The sequence below is a fragment of the Neofelis nebulosa genome, chromosome 2, assembly GCF_028018385.1.
Source record: "Neofelis nebulosa isolate mNeoNeb1 chromosome 2, mNeoNeb1.pri, whole genome shotgun sequence".
In the NCBI taxonomy this organism is placed as follows: Eukaryota; Metazoa; Chordata; class Mammalia; order Carnivora; family Felidae; genus Neofelis; species Neofelis nebulosa.
This window is the reverse complement of record NC_080783.1, coordinates 130,773,212-130,800,298: the sequence shown is the minus strand read 5'-3', so window position 1 is coordinate 130,800,298 and position 27,087 is coordinate 130,773,212. Positions and strand designations below refer to the sequence as shown.

Below are 27,087 nucleotides of genomic sequence, written 5' to 3'. Positions count from 1 at the left end.
GCTTGGGGGCCAAAGAGGGTCTGGTTACAGGCTCAGTTCAAAAAACTTCTCCCGCTAACACTCTTCTGACACACCCACCCCCCAGCCATTGCAGAAAAGTGATCTCTCTGCTCTTAGCTCTGTGCCTTCATAGTTGGGTGTGTAGTTAGTGACCCAAGTGCTCACAGATACCCCTTTCTTACCCTCTGCTCTGCCTTGACTGAACTTGAGTCAGGCTTCTCTCCTCCCCACCCAACCCTGAACGTTAGCTTGCCTGCAAATCTGAGCAAGCACTAAAATGCACAACATGTTTCCTTGTTCGCTTACTCCCCAAATCCGTGGACCACAGAGACGCATTCTTGTCAAACCCCGCAGGTCAGTCATGCCTTCGGTCTACTTCCTCTCCTCTGCCCAACTTTCCCTTGCCACGTATTCCCCTTAACCGTATCAAGGCTTTTTTTTGTTTGGCTTTGAGATGCTTACAGATTTCTGAGATCAGAGCTCTCTCTATATTGCAATAGTCTTTCTTTCTAATTAAAGTGTCTCCCTATCTAAGTCTGGATTTTGTATTTATTTTATTTTTTGACGTTAGCCTGTAGCTAAGAGGGATTTCAGGTAAGTCTGAGCCCCCACTGGTGGGGAATGAAGTCTTGGGGTCGGGGTATTTGCGTTTTTCTCGGGAAAGGCAAGGAGATCTGACAAGCTTTCTTTTGAACTTCAACTTTCCAAAGGGGAATGGATTTCTAAATGAGGAGGTTCAAGGCTGGCGCTGTAGGGGCCGCTGGCAGGGCCAGGGAATTGTTGGTTGAAAAGCTCAGTAGGGATCCCTGCTAGGGGCGAGGGGTGCGCTTAAGGAACGGTTTGGGGGAGGAGAAGGAGCAGCGAGGGATGGGACGGGCGGGGGCTCGAGTGGATGGTACGTGAAGAGTTACTGGAAAGGGCGCTTCCGTGGGCGAGCTGGGGGTGGGGAGGTGAAGGGTGGTCTCAGAGCCTCAGCGCTGGGAGGTCGTGGAGCGGCGGCACGGGCGGCGGGAGCAGCCGCAGCAACAGCGAGCGGGACGGAGTTAGGACCGCTCGGAGCGCCCAGGTCTCGAGGTAGCGTAAGGTTTGCAATCCTTCCACTTGCTGGCAGTTGCAGAAGATCTGCTTTTAAGTGAAACGTTCGAGCCACCCCTCTGAGGGCTGCGGCTTCCCGGGGCTCGCTTCTTTCTCTCTCTTTTCACCGGCCCTCACGCTCACTCTTTAATTTGCACGCACCCCTAAGTTTGCCGAGAGCTTGCTGCCCGCTCGGAGCCGCTCAGGCCAGGCGCCGCGGGCGGGGGCGGGGAGCCCGGGAACCGCAATCCGGAAGCGTCGTGGGCCATGTATATTTCATCAAATGGACTTTGGGTGCGTCGCGTCTCACAGCCATCAACGCTATGTGCTGTGACATTTCTGACTTGAGTGGAGGAATGCGCGAAGGAAGCCCGGGCGAAATTGTTACTAGAGGATCTTCTTGGCGCCAATGCTAATTGTCCTGATTTATGTCCCTTCTGACTAAGCTCAACGTCTTCATCTGAAATAAAATGAAAGCTGTGCCAAGCGGGGTAGAACCGCCCGGCCGCTGGTTCTGATCCCCAGGAATCAGGAAATCGTCCTGCAGCTGAAAAAAAAAAAAAAAAAATACAAAAAAAAAAAAAAAAAAGGAGAGAAAAAAATAGAAATAGAAAAAAAAAAAAATCCCCCAGTAAAAGTTTAAGGCGAGAAGTGGCAGAGGCAGTGGCGCGAGGAGGAGCGGAGGAGAGCCGGCAAGCGGGGGACTGGGCTGGCAAGACCTCCCGAAGGCTGCGATTTCATTATTAATATCACTATATTTTTGGAGGGAGAGGCACCTTTCTCATCCTCTCTTCCTCTCCGCCCACCCCTGCTCCCTCCCCCTCATCTACCTGTCAAAGTCACTGATCTTTTGCATTTCGGAAGAGGACGTCAACGGAAAGGAATTCCCCCTCTCGGCGAGGGCTCCGAGAGGGGGCGACGCACAGGAGGCTCCCCCTCTGGGGCCCGCGACCAAGGTAATTAAGCGGCGGGGAGTGGCGGGCCGGCGCGGGGCTGGGGGTCCGCAGAGTCCTCTCCCACGGCGGGCCGGGCGCGAGCGGGACCCCGGGGCTGCTGCTGCGGCGGCGGCGGCGGCTCAGGTCCACACCCCACCCCTCTCGCTCCCCACGCGCCCGGGAGGAGGCTCGGCGGGAGCTGCCGCCGCCCGCCCGTGCGCCGCCCGCGGGCTCCGCTGCTGCGGCCGCCGCCCGAGGCGCACCCGGCTGGGCAGGGCCGCCGCCCCGCGCCGTCGGTCGGCTCCCGGCCGGCGCAAGGGCAAGCGGGCCACACGGTAAGTGCAGCCGGCGTCCCCCTCCTCCGGAGACCCGCGCGTCTCTTCTTGGCCCCTCTCCCCCCACCCCCAACCCCGGGCTCCCTCCCTCCCTCCGCCCCCTCCCCCCCACCCCGCCCTTGCGATCCACAGGCGGGAGGGAGGCTCCGGGTGGGCGAGGAACTTTGCGAAGCGCCTTGAGGAGGCAGCGCGCGGAGCCGCGGCGCGCACACAACCCGCACACTCTCACACCCACACGCGAGTCTTCCTGGGTGTGCGCCCCGAGCGGGTTACGTGTCTGTGAGTGTTGCCTCCGGAGCCCGGGCGCGGGGTCTGTGCCTCGGCGGACTCACGGACCGGCACCCTGCGCGCTCCCCCTCTCACGCGCACACACCTGGCCACACACAACGCGCCAGAGGATTCTTTTTTTCCTTTTGCCAATTGTCTTTGCTTGGGGAGAAAACTTGCCCTCTTGCCGGCCCTGTGGAGCCGGTGGCCACACTGAGAGCTTTTGAAGTCTCTTTCTTTTAATCTCCGTTATTGGTGCGAGATTAAAGCATTACTATCCCATGGTGTGCAGCTGGGGAGAAGGGAAAATTCAAAGAGGGAAAGACTTGATGTAGGAATGCTGTGTGGAATATTTTGCTCAGATTCTTTGCTGGCATGACTTTAACCGGTTGGTGCAATCGTCTAGGGACACTGAATTCCTGTCCTATATGGATCTGTGGATATCTATATATAATACAAATAATCCCGAATATTATTGGGCCCAAAATAACCAATTAAGTGATTCATACACGCGAAAAGTTCGATAAAAAAAGAAACTGCGCCCTCTGCTGTTTATTCTAGTAACCTCACCCGGGGACCTCCACCCTCCACCCCATCCACTTAGGTTGTCATCTTGCAGGGCTTGCAGGAAAATTCCTAGCGGGGATTTTAAAGGAACTTTATTTGGAGAAGTCGGAGGTTGCGTTCCCATCGTCGCATCAGGTATAGATTTCCAGAGAGTAGAGGCTTTTGTTACCCAACTCCCCCTCCATTCTTCTCTGCACTCTGAACGGTAATGGAGCCCCTCGTTATCATAACAGTTTGTCAGTCTTTGGAATGGAAAATTCTGAGTAAGATTCAGAATTCCACCAAGCATATGGCATATCTGGCACTCGTATTGCTCTAGAAATAAGGCCCTATTTTATGACTGAAAACACTAAAAGTTTTCCTATCTTACAGAAATGGTGGTGGTGGGGGGACTACCCAGAAAGATCCTCCAACAAAATGCTTTATTCAAATTTACATAATGGTTAAGCTTGTTAGAAAAAGTTTCCCAGAAATTGTCTTTTCCGGAGACGGGACCAGGTTTTTCTGATTTGCCTAGACCTTGAGAGTATCTCTAACCTGTGGGGAATTAGCAACCTCAGATTTCATTAAGTATTTTGAACTGTATCACTTTGAATGTCTTATCCTCCCCCCGCCCCCTTTCTCTTTGGCAAAGGAAAGGCCGTTTAATAACTGTCCAAGATTCTTTTGGAAGATAAGCAACTTTCAGTTTTTCATGAAGATAAAATTTGGGCCTTTGCATGTGGATAAGGATACAAAGGGGAAAAAAATGCATCAAGTGTTTCACACTTAATGTTGTTACAGTTTATAAACGTAAGGGATGTATTTCCTTTTCTCTTCTGGAACCATGAAGTGACATCTGTTTCGCCACTAAAGACCAACATGAGGGCATTCAGAATTCCACATACTGGCTATTAATTTGGTGATATTTCCTACTGTGAAATTTAAGAGATATAATCCTAAAATTTTGTAAGAAAACAATTTATTTGCACACAAAGCTTTTTTTTTTTCTATTGAAATTTTTATTTTGTCAGCTTTCACATGGCATGTGTGTTAAAGTGATTCAGGTTAGCTTTTTTAGGAGGAAGCCAATGTATTTTGCAGTTTCCTTTTGTATATTTGCAGTTGGTGCAACTACTTGTCTGCTTCCATTATTGTTCTGAAAAAAAAATATGTCAAAGAATTAAACCATTACACATTTAGTTGATATGTTTTCTAAGTGTTGTAAAGATTTGGAGAGTTTTGGAGTTACAAGAGCATCAGGGCGCTTGGAAAGAAAAAATTTCATGCAACTCAGAAAGTCAATTATTGTGTTAACAAAAATGTGTGTGTGTGTGTGTGTGTGTGTGTGTATCATATTATAGGTCAGTAAGAGATGTAGCATACTTTAAAAAAATAATTTCATCTTCAGAATCCAGAGTTTTGTTTCAGAACTTCAGGTGGGTGTACACTTTCTTAAATGTGTGTTTGAAACCTTGGATGTCTGAACTTCCCTATGTAAGAAGGCAAGATTTGCTGTTGTATGGGAATGAAACCCCAGATTTCTTCTAGGCTTAACTGATTCTGAAATAATTTTATGTATTATCCCATCCCCAAACATCCTGCCAAGTATATGCTATCTGATTTCTCTAATCATTCTTCTGTCTGTGAAAACCGAGATTTTCAAATACGAAGGTGTGCTATTCGGTTTTATTAAGAATCTCATGATAGGCAGTTGCTCATAATACCCAATCAAGAATGAATAAGATATGCCAATGGCGTTGTAATACATGTTAAATTCCTTACATTTTGAGAGACAGTTAGCAAAAGGATAGAAGCAAATGTTTCCCATTAAGATGACTAGGAAATGCTTTCTTCACAACAAATAAATAAATGCAAAGAGCATTCAGTATATCTTAAATGTCTTGTCTAGTCCATCTCATTATGACAGTGTTTGAATCTGCTGATTTTGGTGGGTTATAGAATTTGGGTAATATCTTTATCTCTTTATACTTTTCACTCAATGAAATGTGATGATAGTCCATGTTCTTTTTGTTCCTTCCCATTCAGAAACATGCATATTTATAAAAGTCTTAATGTCTATGAGGAATGAGTCAATAGCTGTCTATTTCAGGTGCCCCCGAAGAGCTGAATATTTATGGAATAAATAGCCTACTACCACCAACCCCACCTCCTAGTGAAATTATATAATAAAATGAATGAGCTGGAGTTAACAGATTTACTGTCAATATTTTCCTCTCAGTTGATGAAATTGGCGATTGTTTTTAGAATATAATTGTCTATAATTTTGATCATTATTACTTCCGTGTAATATTTTGTAAGGCTTCTCTTCTAGTGAGGGAAAGGGCCTGTGAAGGATCTTATGCAAAGTTAATCCAAGGTGGAAGGGAATTAGCTACAGAAGCCTGGAGAAAGATGTCTCATGGATGCAAAGCCATGTTATAGCCCATTTTAGTACAGATCAGTAATATCTGTCAACTTGAGGACATGACATAATTTTATGTTTTTACATTGGCTCTGCACATTTATATACCAGTGAGAGTCTTTGGAGTTCTCATAGCATATTAGTGGTTATTTTTTATCAGAGAGGACTTCTCAGTACTTTAGTGTGTAGGTAGAGATGATGGCATTATTTGAGTACAGTGAGTTTCCAAGATTTGCAAAGCAAAGAACTAGAACTGGGGCTGCCCAGAGCTCTTCTGAAGCTGCTCACATTTAGGTGATGCAGACACCTGATACAATTGAAAGCCCATATTATTTGGCAATCAGTTCAGTTATGGGCCAGAAGGGGTTGGTTTACTATATTAAACCTTCAAATATGTCATTGACTGTCTTTCTCATAATCCATTTGCTTCGATATTTGCTGTGATGACCTAGCTTTTAAGAAGCAATTGATGATTTTAACCTGGTTGAAAGCATAGCCAGATGGGAACCAGTGCCATTAAGACAATAGAGGTTAGGGGGGAAACAATATTCTATTTTCATATCATTTTGTTTTCTTTGAAAACTCCATAATTATACTTTAATGGCAACTTTTCCATTTTGACAGAGGCTTCCTTTCCCACTGTGTGTCATGACAGTTCACAAATTTAATTTCTTACTAATTTTAAATTAAGAGGAATTTCTTTGAAGTGTATGTGGCTCTGAAAAAAGTAAGGAGACCTTATATAAAGAACACACGCTAGAATACATGCTACAAATACAAAAATTAGAATGAAATTAAGCAATTATGTTAAAGAACAGCTTAGTGACCCTCTGCTCCTGATCTGTAATATGCGTGGTCAATATCTTTTTCTGTGTCAATGGGAGCTCATTAAATGTAAATTCTGCAGACTAACTGAGCCATGCCATATTAGTGCTTGCCAAAGCTTGACATTTTTAATACATTAATAATATGTCTGTAATGTAATGGAAAACTATTAATCACAACTGGTTATGTGCCAGAAATTTAAGCTATAATTGGCTGCTTCTTGTCAAGAATGTCTGTCGCACAGTCCTGCAACTGCCTAATATTCAAATATCTTGCACTCCTCTGCGTTTTTCCTTGTCAGTGCTCTAAATTCGATCAATGGTGTAGTCCATAATTCTGTGTAATGACCATCATTATAATTCTGCTATACTTTAATGAGAATTCGTTCTATTGGGATTGCTGTTGTATCAGGAAACAGTAACAGGCTCACATACATTTCCTTAGTGTCCAAATATTTGACGTACAGCCACCTGGTCATCCTTTATTTTGTGGTTGTAGTAAGGCAAATGTGGATAAAGAAAGGGATATAAGACATAAATAGATTAGGGGATAACATTTACTGTTTAACAAAAAAACTGAAGATTAAGCTCCGAGAGCATTCAAATATATACTTAAGGTCACATTTGAAAAACAGTATTAAAAACTAATTCATAATTTTCACTTGGTTCACACTCAGAGCAGTCCATTCCTGGCCTTCAAGATTATATTGTTCTTGATAAATAAGTTGTTAAGTATTTGAAATTAAGAATTGAAGTTAATAAGTTCTAGTCTAGTAGATTTTACACTTCTGCTGTCTGTTGTGATGCCCAGCTCCCCTACACCCCATGAGAGTCTTCTTGTGATAACAAAGTAGTACACACAGATGAAAATGCATCTAGAAAATGTGCATGTGTATTATTTTCACAACCTTTTCAGATTATTAATTGTCAAATTGTTGGATGTTTCTTAAAATGTCAACTTAAAATTACCACCAAATCTGAAAAAGCAGAAGGCTGTGCTAGCCACAACACATGCTTCTCTGCGATTTTTTTCTTTTTAGCTTAAGATATCAAAATGTGCCCAACACGGTATAGTACAGTCTTTATGTTACAAGGAGGAGGCAGATTCAAATCAGCAGTTTATACATGTTTAGACAAACTGCTAATTATTGCTTCGTAGGAACCCAAATATTCAACACTTTTCCTAATAGAAAATATCACAAATTGCAGCTGGATGATAACATTTTATGAATTGAATATAATGAAAATTGCACTTGCATCCATAAAGCAATTATTATAAATTACTTTGCTATGGAAACACTATTCAGCCATCCCTTGGCATTTCATAGTCTCTGTGGCTTAGTTCATTTTAAGATGGTGCATTATTTAAATATATTGAATTCCTTTTACAAGATTGTTTGAAGATAGTGAACCTCCCTATTTAAACTGCTTAATGTGAATTAAAGGGTCTGTAATGGTATTTTCTAAACTGTGGGCTTTTTTGTCCTTTTCAATTGTTTAAAAAATAGTTAATTATTGGGACTGTGACACGATGAACCAACTAATTACACAAATACCTCTTTTTTACACCTGGGTTCCAAATGTTATTTTTTGTTTAGATTTGGACAGTGATCTCTAAAGAGAAAAGTTGCCAGTTAAACTCACCAATGACTAGTACTCATAGTTATGTAGGCTGCATTATCGGTTGACCAAAAGGACTTTTTAAACAGTAATTTTTATTTTCTGTTAGAATTAGTGCCATATTATTCTGCTTCATGGCCTGTTAACTCACCCTCAGCTGTTTTTATATGTGCATTTTAAATTGTGCATTTTACTACAGAGCTTTTAGTTTTAAGGCAGCGTATAATATTCGCCTTTGGGACAAATTCTCTTCTGTTACAGAAAGTAAGTGCAAATGCAGATGTAATGGCTATAAAAAGATGTAAGAAAATAGAAAATTCTTATGAAAGGAAAATTTCCTCCTTTGGTTTTATTTTTGAGTATTTTTTCCAGAGAGCCAAGTTATCTTTATCACTAAATGCAACTAAACAAAAGAGGCTAAATTCTTCCATATAATGAGCAAATCCAGAGGGACAGCCTTGTGCCAACAATGCCAGTTTTCACTCGGGCTAACAAAAGCTAAGAAATGTACACGGAATTTAGAGATTTTTAGGGTCTCTTTGCCAATAGACAAAAGGCATACAAGTAGTTGTCACTTCTTTGTCATTGTTATAAAAGCGTTCATTTTCCCCCATTGTTCTCCTGTAAGATTTTCTAGCATTGCAATCCATGAGAAATGTTTAAATCTAGCTGCTTGCTCTCAGTTTTGTCAAGATGGAAATATGATTTTTGAAGCGAAAACCTGTAACTCACCTGGAACATGCACATCTGTCTTTGTTACGGAAGAGTTAAGTCCTTCGTATCAAAATTCTCCCCAATGTGAATGATTTCTGTGGTTTGCTCATTCTAGCAAAGCATCGGCGTAAAGGTTATCCATATTACACCAATTTGCTTTATATTGCATCAACCCTCCCAAATGTCAACATATCAAACATTTTGTAATGCATCGATTCTGGGGCAATAACTTTTACTCTTCCTGTTTCTTAAAGGGTGTTGGTGCCAGAAGGAAAGAATGATTGATGAGAAGCAGACACCGGGCTATAGACACTCATCCTTTTGCTTCAGATACTATCAGTGCATCTGAGCATCCCTTGTGAGCCACGAGCACTGAGGATCACCCAGGGTTATCGGATGTACAACGGCAGAGCCATCACATCGCTAAATCATCCTTTGCTCCTGGACATCTTTTACAAAAACCAAACTAGACCTGAGTGTAATAGATACGTTCTAGGACAACGAAAAAGCTGCACGTTGTTGGTGATGCCTACCGCACAAGTATGTTAGACTTCCACCCAAATCCTCGATATACCTGAACACGCACAATATCAACCCTTGGCTTTTAGATTTGGAATCTACATTGAGATTTCATCCTTTTTTTTTTTTTTTTTAATATATAGACTTACCTACATATACACATATATGTATATGTAGAAGGGACATAGATCACAAATAAGCAAACCCTGCTTTATTACCACAAAGATTGCCAAGAATTTAGAGATGTATTTGTCAAGATTCCTGTCAATTCATGCCCTTTGGGTTACAGTGTCCTCAGTGATGCAGCCCTACCCTTTGGTATGGGGACATTACGATGTGTGTAAGACTCAGATTTACACAGAAGAAGGGAAAGTTTGGGATTACATGGCCTGTCAGCCGGAATCCACGGACATGACCAAATATCTGAAAGTAAAACTGGATCCTCCGGACATTACCTGTGGAGACCCTCCTGAGACATTCTGTGCAATGGTGAGGCAACCCTTTTGAATAGAATGTTTCATATTAAGTGGAGGCATGTCATTTACGTGTACAGATGTGGTGAGTGTGAAAACTCAAGCAATGAGCTGAATCTGCTGGTGGCAGATTGGTGCTAATAGGCTAGCTTTCTTCTCGGTGGAGGTTTGCAGGACCTGGGATTACGATTCGCAGGGTGATTCATGCACTGGAACGTGCCTTCTGCCTTCCTTACAAACCGAAGCTTCCACTGAAACAGGCATACTGTATATAACTGAGAAAAGAAAGAGTTAGGCTGAGGGTTCAGTTTCAGATTGGAGTCTGGGAATATGATTAGGCCAAATGTCTTATAGTAAAGGATAAAATCCATTGGTAAACCAACTTTAGAAAAACAAAGTTCTCTTCACATGCCTGTATAGGGCCACCCTTGAGGTTCATTGTTCAAGGCGAGGTTAGAGTTCATGGTTTCCCTCATCAGGAAACTGATGTGATGTGGAAGTCCTTGGTTAGGAGGCCAGTGAGAAGAGAAGCAAAGAAGAGAGGAGGTAATGCCTCCAGAAAAGTCTTGTTTGTCAACTCATGTGGGGTCCTTATTTTCAAGGGTCCTGGTTTTCTATGGGTATTTTAAATACGAATGTTGGAATGTTGAAAGCATATTTGCTGAAAAGTAGTGACCTTGGCATACAAATTCAGACACTATCCTTTTGAGAGGCCAAGTTAAAGAATTCATTGTTTTTGTGGTGTACATCAGTCTTTTCCGGGGTGAAAAGTTAAATGTTATGTGAAAGAAGAACTTTGGAGTGACACATGGGATTTTCACTAAGGACATGGTTGAAAGTTTACCTAAAGGTATTAGTCACGAATTTGGTGATTAAGCTGATGTAAATGAAGGTGCTAGAGAGTCCAGATAGTGTGTTCATTTAGTTTATGTCATTTTTTTTTTATTACAGGCGGTCTTTATTTGGTAGAGGAATTGTGATCCCATTTTTCCCCACGTAACAGATATAATCATATGGCAGATTTTAATAGTATTCTTATCTGACTTTATTATCTTGAACCCGGCCTGGCATTTTCAGGATAGTGAAACTATTAATCAAAGTAGCATCTGTTCACAGTCCCCAGTGAGTTAAATTAACATAAGATCATCTTAGACCTAGCACTGTGGAAAAGGTTTTGTAACAGGAAACAATTTTGAGCAATAAAGAGTGTTTTTACCTAAAAGCTAACGGCTTGCCATTTTTCAGAAGTGCCTTTGGGGACTGGTTTGAATTATAGTCTAAACCTGATTTTGTGGAGGGTGAGAAAAACATCTTGGCTATTAGGTGTCACAATGACTAAAGTGCCCTGAAAGACTAAATATTTCAAAGAGAGGACCCGTCTCTCTGGGAAACAGGTATGTGCTTTGCAAAAAAAAACCCAAAAAACAAAAAACAAGCCAAAAAACCAAAAAACGTACATTTTATTTTTTTTTTATTTTTTATTTTTTCAACGTTTTTTTTTTTAATTTATTTTTGGGACAGAGAGAGAGAGCATGAACGGGGGAGGGGCAGAGAGAGAGGGAGACACAGAATCGGAAACAGGCTCCAGGCTCCGAGCCATCAGCCCAGAGCCTGACGCGGGGCTCGAACTCACGGACCGCGAGATCGTGACCTGGCTGAAGTCGGACGCTTAACCGACTGCGCCACCCAGGCGCCCCAAAAACGTACATTTTAGAAACCAGAGACTTCTAGAAGAGTACTTCATTCAAACACATTAGCAAAACTATAATAAATCTGTAAAAGAGCAGGGACATTTGTTGGCTTTGTGTAAGGTCTTTGATAATCTCTCATAAAAGGTCAAATTTAAGATCTCATTGCAAATTTGGAGGGAAATTGCTGTGCAGGTGATAAGTTGTGCACTCCTCACAGCAGAGAATGAGTTCTGGGCCAACTCTTCATATTATGAAGAACACTCTAGCTCTATATATTGGTTTGCATGACACTTGTAGCAATATGCCTCTTCTGGAATTGTTTAATAATTTACAGATTGAAGTAAAAGAGCAGACATCTTTCTGCAGTGTGCTGTTTCCACTTGCATAGGTCCTGTATAGTGTGTTCAACCTGTAATTTAAATATGCAGCTTTCCTGATCTCAGCCCCTGGCAAGAAAAGGCAAGTTCGGCACTGTTCCTGTCCTTTTGGGGAAGGGTTTATTGACTGGGTATCTTTAGTGTGCCTCTCTTTCCGATCATGAGTGGGAAAGGGCACATTACAGAACTTCTCATGCTTGCCTTTCACAGCACATGGTGTAAGGTCTTTAAGCAAGTCAGTTCCCTACCAGTTCCCTAGCTTTGTGATGTTAGAGACCAAAAGAGAAAAAAGAATTAAAGTGATATCCCTCAACTTTCTCAAGTGCAATAATATGTATACTTTGTATGTTTACCCCCAGATCCAGAAGACCGCCTTTTCAAAGGCTACATCTGAGTATGAGGCAGATATTTGGAAGCCTTGGTGCATGTAAACTTGTCACGGAGCAGAAACGTTTTTCAAGGGAGAGTGTAGGATTTGTGCGATGTTACCTATCAGCGCCTAATTTGGACTCCTTAATATGCATATGATTGGCAGAACAGATTTAATAATCTATCCTTTAAGCACATACTTTGGGGCTATTTGTATGCATATTATATGCCAAGTCAATGATAATGGCCTAATAGGGCAACACTTCCTCTCTGTAGTTTTGGATTTTCCATAAAACTCTTTAGTGTAAGGGTTCCTGACACCAGGCTGTAAAGCTGTCTCAGGATGCTGTCATATCAGACCTCTTTAGGTGCTCCCTAGCCCAAGGTCTAATGGGAATCCATAAAGTCATTTGTGTTATGATTTTCACACTTTCCTCCTTGACACACACATCCATCCCTTCCTGCTCCCTGAGAGTCGTTATGGCCCATTACATCAGCGTTGCTGCCACATAAGCGCAATCACTACTTAGCCCTTATATGTAAATGTTTGCTGCAAAATGGTTTCAGAAATCACCTGCTCAGTTACTGACACCCTTATTAGCTGTGAGTATAACAATTCTGAACACTAAGGGCACATTTGGTGAGAGAAATACCCCGAAATTCCCCTGGCTGATTTGTATAAAGTTGAAGTTCATTGGCAATGTGTTAAGAGTCAGTGTTGCCGCTTTCTGCACTTGCTCCATCATTATGTGGCTGTGACTATCCGGGAATGCAGCATATAGTTTATGGTGAAATTTTAGGGAAAGAAGGGCCACGTGATTCTGTTTGACAATAGATCTCGGCTTGCTAACCCAGATGACCTGTTTAATAACTCTTTAATATATAGTGGTTTTAAATTGCTGTATATTAGTACTACCAGTATTTGTGAACATAAATTTTATGGGAGAACTCTGCCATTCCTATTTATGACAGTAAAATAGGGGAAACATATACACATATACACACATCTATATGAATTGTGTATATTGAGACTAATATATATGAATTGTGTATGTTGAGACCATACATCTTCTTTTTAATTTAATGTATTCTTTTTAAGTTGTTGGTGGCCCAAGAAATATCTCTGCTAAGGAGGAAGAATCTGAAGCATAGAAGCATAGATTAGGCTTTTTGTTTTTTAGGCTGGGGTAATATGTTAGTATAGATCATGTCCTTCTTCCAGCCACATAAAAGCTTCACATAGCACAGCTTTGTCAGAAAACACAGATCATCCAGTGACGACAATTTGTTTCAATTTGCATAAAGAGCAAATAGGATGATCTGAACCCGTGTGTAAAGCTGAAGTGACAACACAAAGCTATGACTTGTTCTTTGTGTTTAGACAAACTTAGCTGTCATATCTGCACGCAACACCCCAGTGGCTTAAAAATGGCAAAATTATCTGCAATTATCTCCAGGCTGCAGCTAATTTTCTGGATAAGTTAAACAGAAGCTTTGAAAGGAAGCCCACAGACGGAAGAAGTCATGTGCATTTGTACAATTGATGGTGCAGCAGTGCTGATGACTGTGGAAATGGGAGCCCTTGAGAGCTGCTGTGGATTTCAGAGCCAATCAAAACTAAATTAGGAAACAAAGATTATTAAAAAGTCTTCTGCGCATGTAATTGTGGCATAATATTATGAGGTGGACATTAAGTGTTTCCCTTGGAGACCCTCGGCATCATGAATGCAGTGCGCCTTTAATTACAAGTAGACTCATATTACTAAAAAAAATGGAGAAAATAAAGTACTCCGAGGTGTAGTTAGCAATACCCTCATTATGTTTACTGAAATAATTAAAAGAAAGGATGTAATTTTTCTAAATAAAATGTCAGAATTTGAAATGAAAATGGATTTTCTTTAGGAAATTTACTAATGTGTGCCCCTGCTCTTGATAGGCGTTTACTCAAGTACCATAACAGGCCTATTAATGATCGTTCCATATTGTGCTATTTCCAGATAGACTCCTATTAAGAAAAAAAATACCTTAATTATCGTAAGCATTGTGGATAGAACATATTTCATTTTGTTCAAATGGAATTTAGGAAAGTAGTGGAAAGCCTTTGGGTTTTATGATTTTAACGGAACCCAGTGGGATGGTGAGGGGTAATGCATAGTTGCAGGGCAATCCAGAACTTAAATTTCGAATTTGACATCAGTGCAGGTTGCCATCTGGTGGCTATCAGGTGGCCTCTGAGAAATTAGTTTGATAAACTGAGTTACATTTTCAGTGACAAGGCATTAATATCAATTTTCCAAAAACTGGAAATGACATTGACTTATATGATAATCAAATAATCTTAAAATAACTCTGTTCACATGAAATGTAATTCAATAAATGAATGAAGTTTTAATAACAGTGACATCTTTCATTTGAACTGATTTATCCCTTAATTATCCCAGAATGGAATTTAAAAAATAAAAACCATCAGTTCCTTCATTACTAACACTTCATTGTTATTTAGTTCGTTATTTAGACTCATTTCTTAGAAAAGTTTAATTCACGTTTGAAATGAATTCAGTTTCATGGAGATCAATCTTTTTGATCTATCATAACTGTATCAAGTATTTCCTTGTTGAGGAGCCTACCATAGCTCCTTATTGTCTGTTGCATCGAGTCTAAAGTACAGTAGCTGGGTTTTAAATCTGGTTGTATTCAACCTTTTTTCCCATTCCCACTAGGACCTTGTGTATGGCACCTTAGGGGACTTATGGCTAATGATCTGATTGGGAGGGGGCTACTGCATTTGGATTGAAGTTCAGTGGCATGGCATGAACAGAATATTATGGGGAGGGAGCTTGGGAGGGAGTTGGTAAAGATTATGGTGGGGCTAACAAAACTTAAAACCACGTCATGTCACTGAATGTTCTCAGATAGTGTTCTCTGTGTGCGCAAGTGCCTCTGTCTGTGTTGGGCTGAGGCTTCACAAGTAGTATTCCAGACTTCTGAATGCAGAGTGAAGTGAGCAGAGTCATACAGCACATGCAAAACTGAGAGGTGGTGGTGTGAATCAAAGTCAAATAACATGTGTTCCCTGCCTCCAAAGGAAATCAAGGAGTCCTAAGAAAAATGAATAAAAAAGTAGTGTGTACTCAGAGGCTGGGGGAGCAGAGCACCAAAGCCAGCATTCAGAATTTAAAGGTGGAACATTATTTTGCTGCATATCAAAGGGCCACTTGGAGAATACTATCTGGTAGCCAAGTGCCTGATGCTCAACAATGTCTGAAAAAGATAGAAAAAGGCTGGGTGGGTCAGATGCAAGCACAGTGTTTAAATGACAGCCTAGTGGCCTGGTTAATGGTAGAATGGCTCCTTATGTCTGGCAGGATGGAATAGGAGCGAAAATCATAAAACGTGTTGAGTTAGACCTATATATATGCCATATATATATAAATATGCATATACACACGTGTGTATATATATGTAACATACATACATAATATATGTATGTATGTATTTTTCTTAACTTAGTTGATGCTGGAGTGTGCTAACATAAGCATGGCTCATCTACCTGGAGCTCCAATTTTACACAAAGATTAGGAGAAGCATTTAACTGAATGCACAAATGCAAGATTTTTAAAGATGAAACACTCCTCAGTCCCCCAAGGAGTAATCTTATCTGCTCTCTGTGGAGGGGAATATCACTGAAAAGTGTGAAAAGCAATATCCTAAGAATACCATAGCCCTTCCAGATTGTTTTAGGGTCTCTCAGGCATATTCTCCAGACTTTGGTGAGGTGGGCTTGCTCTCCGAGCTTTGGGATTGTACACGGGTCCTAGGCTGGCATCTTGATCGTCTGATGTTGAAAACTAGTGTCATAACACAGGAAGTCCCTCATCTCATGTGTTTTCCCTGCGAGGACAAGCAGAGGACATTCCTCTTGCTTGGAATCGTCTGTGCTTCTCTGCACTTGTGTTGATTCCACCCATCCTTCAAGGTCTGTGTGTTTCTTTATATGTACTTCCTGCCAATTTCAGCACATATCATTTTGTTGACTGAGTATATATGTTAGCCCTGCCTGTGTACTGCACTGTGTGGTACCATTTAGCACTTATTACATCTTACTGATTAATACACCCACATGCACATTTGTTTTGTGTGTTTATTGTATCCTGATTCTTTATCTGGATCACCACTCTTTAAATGAGATGATATGTAAGAAACCCTACCGGGACTCAACAGAGACTGTGCATTATATTGCTTTCCTACTTCATAGCATTTAACATATTCCTAGGGAACAAATAAATAATAGCATGCTTTTAATTGATTACTTGATCAGTTGTTTCAATGTAGTATTTGATTTTCTAGAATGTTTTCTGTTTCTTGGGAACTTTTATCATGAATCTGTTTCCTCTGTAAATTAAGAAACAACTGGAAAAGTTTGGCTGCTGTACTTGGGCAGCTTATGATGATGTTCTCAAGAGAGGTGAGAGAGGCAAAATCTACTCACAGTTCCAACACTGAAAGCGTATATAAGGGATTTTTAAATTCCATTTCTCATTGAATCTTTGAAATGTATTTTTCCAAATAGAAAATTTGGAAAAAAAAAATTAGAAGAGCTTCACATGCAACATTGAAGTGATTTTGTTATATTTCTTATGAGTCTCTCTCTCTCTAAATATATATTTTGTTTTACAAAATTGGAATCGTATCACATACATTTTTTTCATCTTTTTTTCCCATTTACTGCTACACTTATAGCATTTACTTGTATCATTATATATTCTTAGGAAATATGGTTTTGATAGCTATAAAGATCTGATTATGTGGATATACAATATTTTATTTAATTACCCTCTCACCTTGACAGCTTAATGTTCTTTTCTATTGGTTATATATTATCGGTTACATGCAGTGGTGAACATATATCAATGTAGTCTTTTTTATTGAACATATCCTTCTTCTCCCACATTCAAAACCTCCCATATTAAATGCACATGTTAAAATTTTTTTTAATGTTTATTTATTTTTGACAGAGAGAGAGAGACAGAGCATGAGCGGGGGAGGGACAGAGAGAGAGGGAGACACAGAATCCAAAGCAGGCTCCAGGTTCTGAGCTGTCAGCATAGAGCCCGACACAGGGCTTGAACTCACAGACCACGAGATCATGACCTGAGCTGAAGTTGGATGCTCAACCGACTGAGCCACCCAGGCGCCCCTAAAATTTTTTTTTTAATGTCTATTTATTTTTGAGACAGAGAGAGAGTATGAGCAGGGGAGGAGCAGAGAGAGAGGGAGACACAGAATCTGAAGCAGACTCCAGGCTCTGAGCCGTCAGCACAGAGCCTGACGCAGGGCTCTAACCCATGAATCATGAGATCATGACCTGAGCTGAAGTCAGAAGCTTAACCGACTGAGCCATCTAGGCACCCACACATGTGTTTTGATTGTTGAGCTCCTTATATTGTATTTGGCTGAGGCTATAGAGTAGGGCTATGTTCTTGCATTCCCTAGAGTGGAATGAAATAGACATTCTGTTTGTCAGTCAGGGGGACTGAAATCAGCATGTGTGACTTAGGCAGGCCCCTCTCTGGGCCTTGCTCTCCTTTACGTGGACTTGAGAGAGCTTCTAGAGATAGGAGGAAGACAGCTTCTGCCACACAGTAGAGAGCAAAGTCAGGGGACCTCTTTGGGAGCAACAAGCTAAAAATGGGCAAATTACATCGTATAAACAGTACTTGTGGCTTTAAAACTTGCTTTAAATTGATCCTCAGTGAGAAATACATTTTATATTACAGCTCATTAAACACATGCTTTCCATATACACCACCAAAACAAAAGCTTCACAAAGAAAGTACTTACGCTTCCTGGGTGCTATGCCCTCTGGTAATTTTTTCTCCCCTTATAGTTATTCTTCACCTTTAACAAATAATTGAAAATCATATTTTGATTGTGACCCACAGATTATAGGTAGGATTGTTCTTGAAACTCTGAATAAATGGGAAAATTCTGTGCGCATCATTGTATAACTTCCTTTTTTTTTTTTTAATTTTTTTAACGTTTATTTATTTTTGAGACAGACAGAGCATGAACAGGGGAGGGGCAGAGAGAGAGACACACACAGAATCTGAAACAGGCTCCAGGCTCTGAGCTGTCAGCACAGAGCCCGACGCGGGGCTCGAACTCACGGACCGCGAGATCATGACCTGAGCTGAAGTCGGACGCTTAACCGACTGAGCCACCCAGGTGCCCCTAACTTCCTTTTTTAAATTCAACATTATGTGTTTGAGATTTACTGCTATGTAGTATTCTACCATATGGATTTTTCTTTAATCAATCTTCTATTTCTAGACATTTAGTTTGTTTGATTTTTACATTTTAAGGCTCTTGACTGGAGTCAAATTGTCCTCCAGAAAGATGATTAGTTCACACTCTGCTTTTAAGCATTTTACAAAAAATGTGCTAGGCGTGAGATTCTCAACTGGAAATTCTTAAATATTTTTCTAATGTAGGGCCTTAGCAGATAAGTGAAAATATGTACTTTACCAAAAAGAATAATGATAAAATTATCCTTATTGCCACCATCTTTTCTGCTGAGGTAATAACTTCTGTGATTTTGTATTGATAAATGGAAATATTGGAAGGGGAGATTACATTTAATTTTTTAAGGGTGTATTTTTTGCTTCTTGATTAGACTGATTTTTAATGTTTCTTGGCCAGGGGCACCTGGGTAGCTGAGTAGGTTGAGCCTCTGACTTCAGCTCAGATCATGATCTTGCAGTTCGTGAGTTCGAGCCCCTTGTCCGGCTCTGTGCTGACAGCTCAGAGCCTGGAGCCTGCTTTGGATTCTGCGTTTCCCTTTCTCTCTGCTCCTCCCCCACTCATGCTCTGTCTCTCTTTCTCAAAAAAAAAATTTTTTAATGTTTAGATTGATTTTTAATGTTTCTAGGCCATTTACAATTTCTTATTCCCAATTGTAGTAGTTTTTGCACTTATTGCCTTTTTCCTCCTATTTTTTCTGTTGAAGCCAGCAATTAAAAATATGTATATTTGGGCCTTTTAAACAGATACCATTTTTTTGTCAGTTGATTAAGTTAAAATTGCAAGTATCCTTTCTTCCAGAAGAATAGGTCTTGTTTCAGGGTCTTTTGCACACCCTTCATCTTGTGGAAATTTTATATATTCTTGCAGGAGATTTTGGTGGCAGGTGTCATCATCTCAAAGCCGAGAAAAATTTATTTGTGTACCCCCTCATATCTTTTGTTCCTAATGTAAGAGCTTGGAGAAGTTGTTATTTACCCTAAGTAAAGCACCCCTTTTCATTTAGTACGTCCACTGGAAACAGTTGCATACTGAAACATATTAATTGTATAAAGTGGCTGGTGTGAAATCTGCTTCAGTTTTATTTCACCAGACCAATGGGCAGACTGGTTTTTCATGTGCCATTTTTAGATTTCAGAATTTCTTTTCTTACAAAAGGGGAAAGTGCTGAAAGTTGTTTCACACGCATAATATTGGAAAAGAACTTACTGAGATTGGCAGGTTGTAAGTTTCTTCCCATCTTTCTGGGAATAGATAGATTCACATAGTATCAGTTCCATGAAAATTAAAGATGTGAGCCAAGAAAGAGCCAGAATTGGTTTTCATTCTTTGACCTACTTTGAAACTGACTTCTAAAATATTAAATGAAGAATTGAACTGGATATTGCTTCGGTACAAAGAAATAGCTCTTTTTGTTCCAGAGGGTTGATGTCCATTGAGAAGTCTAGCAGCTTACATTATAATCAGGTCTTGTCTGAACAATGGTTTTTCACCATTCCATGTAACTTTTTGTTTCTTTCCTGTTGCTCTCTTTCCTTCTTGGAAATGATGAAAGGAAGAAATCAAATACACTTCCAAGCAGCTCTCCCTCAAGGGAAAGGAGAATTCAACATAAATGGTCAACTCAAGTTGCAAGAGGAGGATATGTGCATGATAGAGTGAGCTGGTAGGCAATCTGAGGTTGGCTGTGATGCCTGGACCACTCCATAAGGATTTTGATTTCAAAGATTAGAAGACTAATAATATATGTGGTGTTAGGGAGCATTCTCATCAATGTGTCTACTGTCTGACTCAGAATAGTGTTCTATTTAGCCATCACTGGAGACAGTGCTTTAAACAGTGCCTAGCACAGTGTGAAGCAGATAATACTACTTAATGCATGCTTGTTGAACTGAACGTGTGCTATGTTTTTACAAATAATGTTCGTAGTTGATATTTATCAAGAGCTTACATGGTACCATGCACTGTACTGACTAAACATCAGCCTTTGTTGGTTCATATAATCTTCAATCCCATCATTATCCTTATTTAACAGGTGGAGTAATTGAGGCATGAGGTTAAATAACTTTTCCAACCAAGTAGTCAGAACAGGATATAAACCCAGACAGTATGACATGCATTCCCTACTCATAAACCATACTATAAATTCCTCCCTAATTTTGTTTGTAGTATGTGGGATAAAACCATCACAAAAACCTTTTTTAAAATTACATTTATGATTTGGACTATGAACACAATACTATGATTTTGTTATTTAAAATGCCTTTTATCTGAAATACCCTCAGAAAATTGGATTCTGTAAACAGAGTGTGTGGAATGTTGGAAATACACATTATGTGATGAGTGTCTTCATTCAGGGATAAGAGAACCAATCAACAGTGTTTGTTTCCATTCCTGCTTTCTTTTCCATTAACGTGTTCATATAAATGGAAATAAGCTGTTAGAAATCATACAGAACGGAGTACATATTGTGTTCACCATCTAAAACCAGAATAATAAGTCAGCAACTGTTGGCTAGTTAACAAAATCATATTCTTGTGGGGGAGGTGTTGAGAAAAGTAGTTAGCATGATGCTTTTGATTTTTTTTTTTAACACTATCAATAACAACTGTTATATAGCCAACCCCCTCCATGCTGTCTCCACTCGGATGTCTAGTAGGCATTTTAAACTTAACACATTTATTATAGAACTCTTGATTTCTTCTCCCCAAATGGATTTTGCCTGTAGTCTTTCCCATATCTATAAACAGCAGCTTATATTTATCTAGTTGCTCAAGATGAAAAATCTAGGAATCCTCCTTAACTCCTTTATGTCCTTCACAACAGATATCAACAAGTCCTGTTAGCTAAACTTCCAAATATATCCCAAATCAGTTGCTTTTCACCCTCTCTACTGCTAACAACCAGGTCCCAAACAGCTTTATACCTAGGCTAGACTTCTGCAGTATTCCCTAACTCTTGCCCTGTTACCAAATTCACATAGGTTTTATAGTATTATAATATAGAGCACAATATAAATATTATAATATATAAAAATTATACATATAGATGTATAGCATTAATATTATATAGTTAGATATGTAATTATATAATATACATAGAGATAAAATTTTAAGAATCTGAATCAGTCAGGTCCTTTCCTTGTTCAAGTTCCTCCTCAATTGTTATGTCCCACTGAGAATTACATCCAAACTCTTCATTTTTTAAAATAACTTTTTAATGTTTATTTATTTTTGAGAGAGAGAGAGAAAGAGAGAGAGCGAGTTGGGGAGGGGCAGAGAGAGAGAGATAGGGAGACACAGAATCCAAAGCAGGCTCCAGGCTCTGAGCTGTCAGCACAGAGCCTGAGGTGGGACTTGAACCCATGAACCATGAGATCATGACCTGAGCTGAAGTCTGATGCTTAACCGACTGAGACACTCAGGCACCCCTATATTTGAAGTCTTACTAATGCCTGAAAGGTACTATATAGTCTGGTCTTTGAATACCTCTCTAGAGTCCATTCTGATCACTCCCACCTTGCTCAGACCACTCTGCCTGCAACTTCTTGGTGTTACGCATAAAACTAAGTTTATTTTTGCCTCGTTGTTTGGACCCACATTCTCAAAATCTTCCCATAGCTCCCTCCCACCTTTTATTCAAGACTCTGTCTTGTGAATACCTTCTCAAAGAAGCTTATCTGACCACCTTATTTAAATAGCATCTCTTGGGGCTCCTGGGTGGCTCAGTTGTTAAGTGTCAGACTCTTGACTTCAGTTCAGGTCATGACTTCGTGTTTGGTGAGTTCGAGCTCCGCCATTGACGTCTGCACTGACAGGGGGGAGCCTGCCTGGGATTCGCTGTCTCCTCTCTCTCTGCCCCTCCACTGCTTGTGCGCTCTCTCTGTCTCTCTCAAAAATAAATAAAATTAAAAAAACTAAAAACTAGCATTTCTTTCACACCCTTTATCCATTCCTTGAGTCTGCTTAATTTTTCTTCATTGAATTTATTATAAGGGAGATACTCAAACTATTTAACAACTGGGACAGAATCAACACAAACCAATCAGAAAAGACGTTAGTGGCCATACCTTACTGGGTACCATCTGATTGAACATTCATTCTAATGACTGGATATTTATTATGTTATATACTGCTTCTGTCTCTTTTCTCCTCCACAATATAAACTCCAGAGGGCAGGAACTTTGTCTTATGTCCATGGTGGGCTCGATAAATATTTGTTGAATGAATAAATGAGCTGGTAAAACAGAGATATGTTAATATGATGATGGCATTCATACCAAAGATTATTGCTCTAATATATACGTGTTCTTTAAAGTATTTAGGCTATGTTGGAGGTCCTTAATCTTGAAGGTATCATAAATATTTTCCTTTTTTAGTTTTTTTTAAATTAAAGGTACTTAATATAACAGATGTATGTACAACCACCACTTAAAATTAACAATGATGACGTTACATTGTTTTTCTTAGGATTTTAAAAAATAAATATTACTGACTGAGTTGAAACCATCTTGTCTCCATCCTCGGATCCCTTCCATGCCTTCCTTTTCCAGAGGGAACCAGTATCATAAATTTGGTGTATTTCCTTCCACTCAATGTTAATATATATTTTTTATGTGAAGCATATATGCTCATAAACAGCTTATGGTTTTCACTTTGGGCTTTTTAATGTTACCATCCTGAAAAAACTATTCTGTAGCTTAAATTTTTCATTCAACACTATTTTTGTAAACTATCTGTTTGATCTATATGATATGGTTCCTTCATATTAAAAGGATATATATCTATATCCATATCTATCTATCTATCTATCTATCTATCTATCTATCTATCTACCTACCTACCTACCTGTTCCACTGGATAAATACATTGTTCAATTGTGAGAATTTAGCAAGTTTGTGTGTGTGTGTGTGTGTGTGTGTGTTTTAGTTTTAGATTTTTGCAGTTACGATCCACTCTACAAGAACCACCTTTGTATCTAGATCTTGGTGCATATGATCAAGAGTTGTTGCATTTTGTTTTGTTTACCTCAAGGTGTGCACCCAGAAACCAATCTGTGGTCTGTAGAGTGTGGGCATTTTCATCAAATGTAGTTGCTCTGTGTCGCGTTCCTACCAACAGATTATAAGGGTTCTTCTAAGTCTTGTTTTGTGTTGTTTTCTTATATGTTTCCTCGTGTTATTAAATGAAAAATATTTTAAAAATCCTGTTTATTTGATTGCTTTAGTTATCCGGGCACTCATAGTTGGATTTTATGATGTATCATAGCAACCACAATTAACAGGATTTTTGATAAAACTGTATGTACCATGGCTCTTAATCTTTCATTTTTGTTTTAATTATTTAATAGTAAATCACTTGGAAGTTGTATGAACATAGCTAATGAATATTCGTAATGGTGAATCAACAGGAGGAAGCATGAAATTTGGAGGAATAAATATTGAGCTAAACTATGAGAACCTTCTTTGACTAGATCTTTCCACAGAGGGCAATGAATTTTAAGAGTAACATCTTGCATCTGGCCACCTGAATTGATAGGTATGCCCTGATCTATATGACTAATACAAAATTCGCAGTTTAAAAAATTGTTTATATATAAGTAATCTTTTTTCCAAAATCATTGTTTTCATTATTAGAGCATAACAATAGCCGATAGTGCTTTTAAACTGGAAGTCTCCTTGCTTACTTTGCAAGATGATATATAAATATTGCCTCATCCATCACCAGAATGACTTGTCTCCTAGATGAAAACCTGAGGGTGATGTGTAACTGTAATAAATTTGGGCAGCAAGGGAAGGGTTCCATTTCCAATTAAAACCACAGCCAGGAAGTTTCCATTTAGACTGACAGTACAGGTACACTGTTGGTACATATTTTATGCACTTGCTTGTTTGTTTGGGGCAACTTGGGATTATTTTAGAAGTAGTAACAGTAAAGGAGTAGCTTTGTACTTCTTTATGGCCTCCTAAGAAAGGGTCTATTGCCCCTTCTAGATGGGAAGTTTCCAAGATCCCTGGGTCTTGGGCATTTAGAACCAGGTATTTTTAGAAGTGGAGTGGTCTAACTTGGGAAAGTACATGCTTTTAAAGCTATTTTACTGAATTCAAACAGTCTTCAGGTTCAAGTTCCAACTTAATCAAGTTATTTCACTTTTTTGTTCTGAGGGACAGTAAGATAATGATGTGCTTAGCAGTGTCTGGCACATAGGAGATGCCCAATAAGTATTATTTTTATCATTGTGATGATCATTTCTGTTGATAAAAAATTAAAGGCATTTTGATTTTCATATTCTGCTTTGAAGGGATGTTCTGAAGGCTTTCCCTTTAGTTCCCCTTTCTGTGAACTGTCTGGCCTTTCCTGATGTTACCAATGGCATCTATTAACTAACTGCTTATGAGGGTCTGGCTCCAAATGAGGTATTTAAAATAACAATTTCACAATTGTGGTTTTGAAATAAATGAAAGGTGTTCTAAATAACAAAGTATTAAAATAATCATTCATGGATGCAATGGCATTTGCACTGAGATTATAATGAATAGTGTTTTAACAAATGCACTAGACATGTCTAATGAGAGCATAACCACTCTGTCTAAAAACAAAAAGAAAATGTTAACAAATATTACCTATGTGAAAATAAATTAAATAAAAGCTATTTTATTAATCAAATGTTGGAATGGGCACAATATGTTGGCTCTCATGGATGCTTTGAAGTAGAAGAGAGAAATTCAGTATGAGAAATGGAAATGCTGGATCCCAAATCAATATTCTTGGCTGCCATATTACCTACAGTATCTCCTTCCTCAAAAATATCCAATGGATTTCCACCTGCACTAAGTCCTGATCAACAAAATGAAACATTCTTCCTTGCAACATTATTTGCAGTAGCCAAGATATGGAAGCAAACTAAATGTCTAACACTGGATAGAGAAAATTATATATATATATATATATATATATATATATATATATATATATATATATATAATGGAAAATTGGTCAGCCATAAAAAAGAATGAGATCTTGTGATTTGTGACAACATGGATGGACCTTGGGGGTCTTATACTAATGAAATAAGTTAAGCAGAGAAAGATAAATACCATATGATCTCTCTTACATGTAGAATCTAAAAGAAAAAGAAAAAAAGAAAGTAAAAAACCAAGCTGATAAATACAGAGAACAGATTGGTGGTTACCAGAGGCTTGGAATGTGGGGTGGGAGAAATGGTTGAAGGGGGTCAAAAGGGGGTTATTGCAGTTATAAAATAAACAAGTCGTGAGGATGTAATTAATGTGCAGCGTGGTGACTATAATAATATTGTATTGCATATATGAAAGTTGCTAAGAGAGTATATCTTAAAAGTCCTCACCACAAGAAAAAAAATTCTGTAACTATGTATGGTGACAGATGTTAACTAGACTTATCATGGTGATCCTTTTGCAGTATTATATAAATATTGATCCATTATGTTGTACACCTGAAATCAATATGATGTATGTCAATTATACCTTTATTAAAAATAACATTGTTAAGTGAAACCTAGATCCATGATTCTCACCTTCTCCCACTATATTTCAGTACACATGGTATTTGGATAGTGTGTTCAATTAGGGCAGCCAACAAGTTGTATTATCAAGGCTACTATGTGAATCAGGAAGAGGTTCTGTTTCCAAGAAATGCATCCTTGCGCCATGTCTTAGAAAAGAGAAAATAGGTTGGATCTCAGCCCCCATCTAAGACTTGGTTGGCTTCTTTGTGTTGGGCACAGGCTGCCCAACTGTGTTTGCTGTTTTTTGCACTATGTGGATTTCAGTTATAATTTGATCTTGTTCTGGACTCACACTGCATTTTGGAATTAGCACCTCACAGTGGGGAAAAAGCTGTTGCAAGCCATAGAGAAATTTTATTTTTATGTTATTGAATTACAAAAGTAACAAATATTAGTAATTTAACCAATTTAGCAAATACTCATTGAGCCTGTAGTAGGTGCATGGTGCTGAGCTAGGGCTGTAAGGATGAGCAAGACAGACACATTTCCCAGTCTTGTAGAGCTCATCGTGATCAAAGCAGGGAGAAACACACGACACAAGTATACCAGTAATTACTACAGTGATGAATGTTTCAAGGAAGAAATTAAAGTTCCTTTGAGAGTATATAATCATAATGCTGGTGGTGATAGGAAAGTAAAACTGATTCTTCTTGAAGAAAGTCTGGATGTTGTCAAGTGCTAGATTTGCTCAATGATGTTATAAGTTTAGCATAGTATATTCTTTGAAATAGGAAACATGCAACTTTATTATTGAAACTCCTACAGTAAAATAATTTTGTCATCACAAGACTAGAAATCTAGCCCCAACTTCATTTCCATGTGTGTATGTATATGTATATATACATACGTATGCATATATATGGCTTGAGTCCAAAGTGAGGCTTAAGCTCACCTGATGCAGGGCTCAACCTCACGAACTGGGAAATCATGACCTGAGCCAAAGTCAGATGTTTAACTGAGTGAGCCACCCAGCCAGCCCATTTCCTCATATTTTTAAGGCAATTTAAAAACAAGAATTTTTAAGACTTGCAACTGCCACATTATAATAGGTAGTTACCCTTAACAATACATTT

At 39.3% G+C, this 27,087-nt stretch overlaps 1 protein-coding gene across 9 annotated transcripts in view; it reads left to right on the top strand.

Moving 5' to 3' along the window:
• The first annotated feature begins 259 nt into the window (after positions 1-259).
• Positions 260-27,087, top strand: part of NTNG1 (netrin G1) — a 337,549-nt gene continuing 310,721 nt past the window's right edge. For 6 of the 9 annotated variants that reach the window (XM_058716363.1, XM_058716359.1, XM_058716358.1 and 3 more), the window contains exons 1-2: positions 1,614-2,030; positions 8,995-9,748. In XM_058716363.1, coding sequence (XP_058572346.1) covers positions 9,503-9,748 — 246 coding nt within the window. In that variant the 5' untranslated portion in view covers positions 1,614-2,030; positions 8,995-9,502. Of the gene's footprint in view, positions 355-1,613; positions 2,031-2,127; positions 2,345-3,234; positions 3,314-8,994; positions 9,749-27,087 lie in introns of those variants that run through there. The other 3 variants (XM_058716355.1, XM_058716354.1, XM_058716357.1) reach the window with 3 other exon arrangements.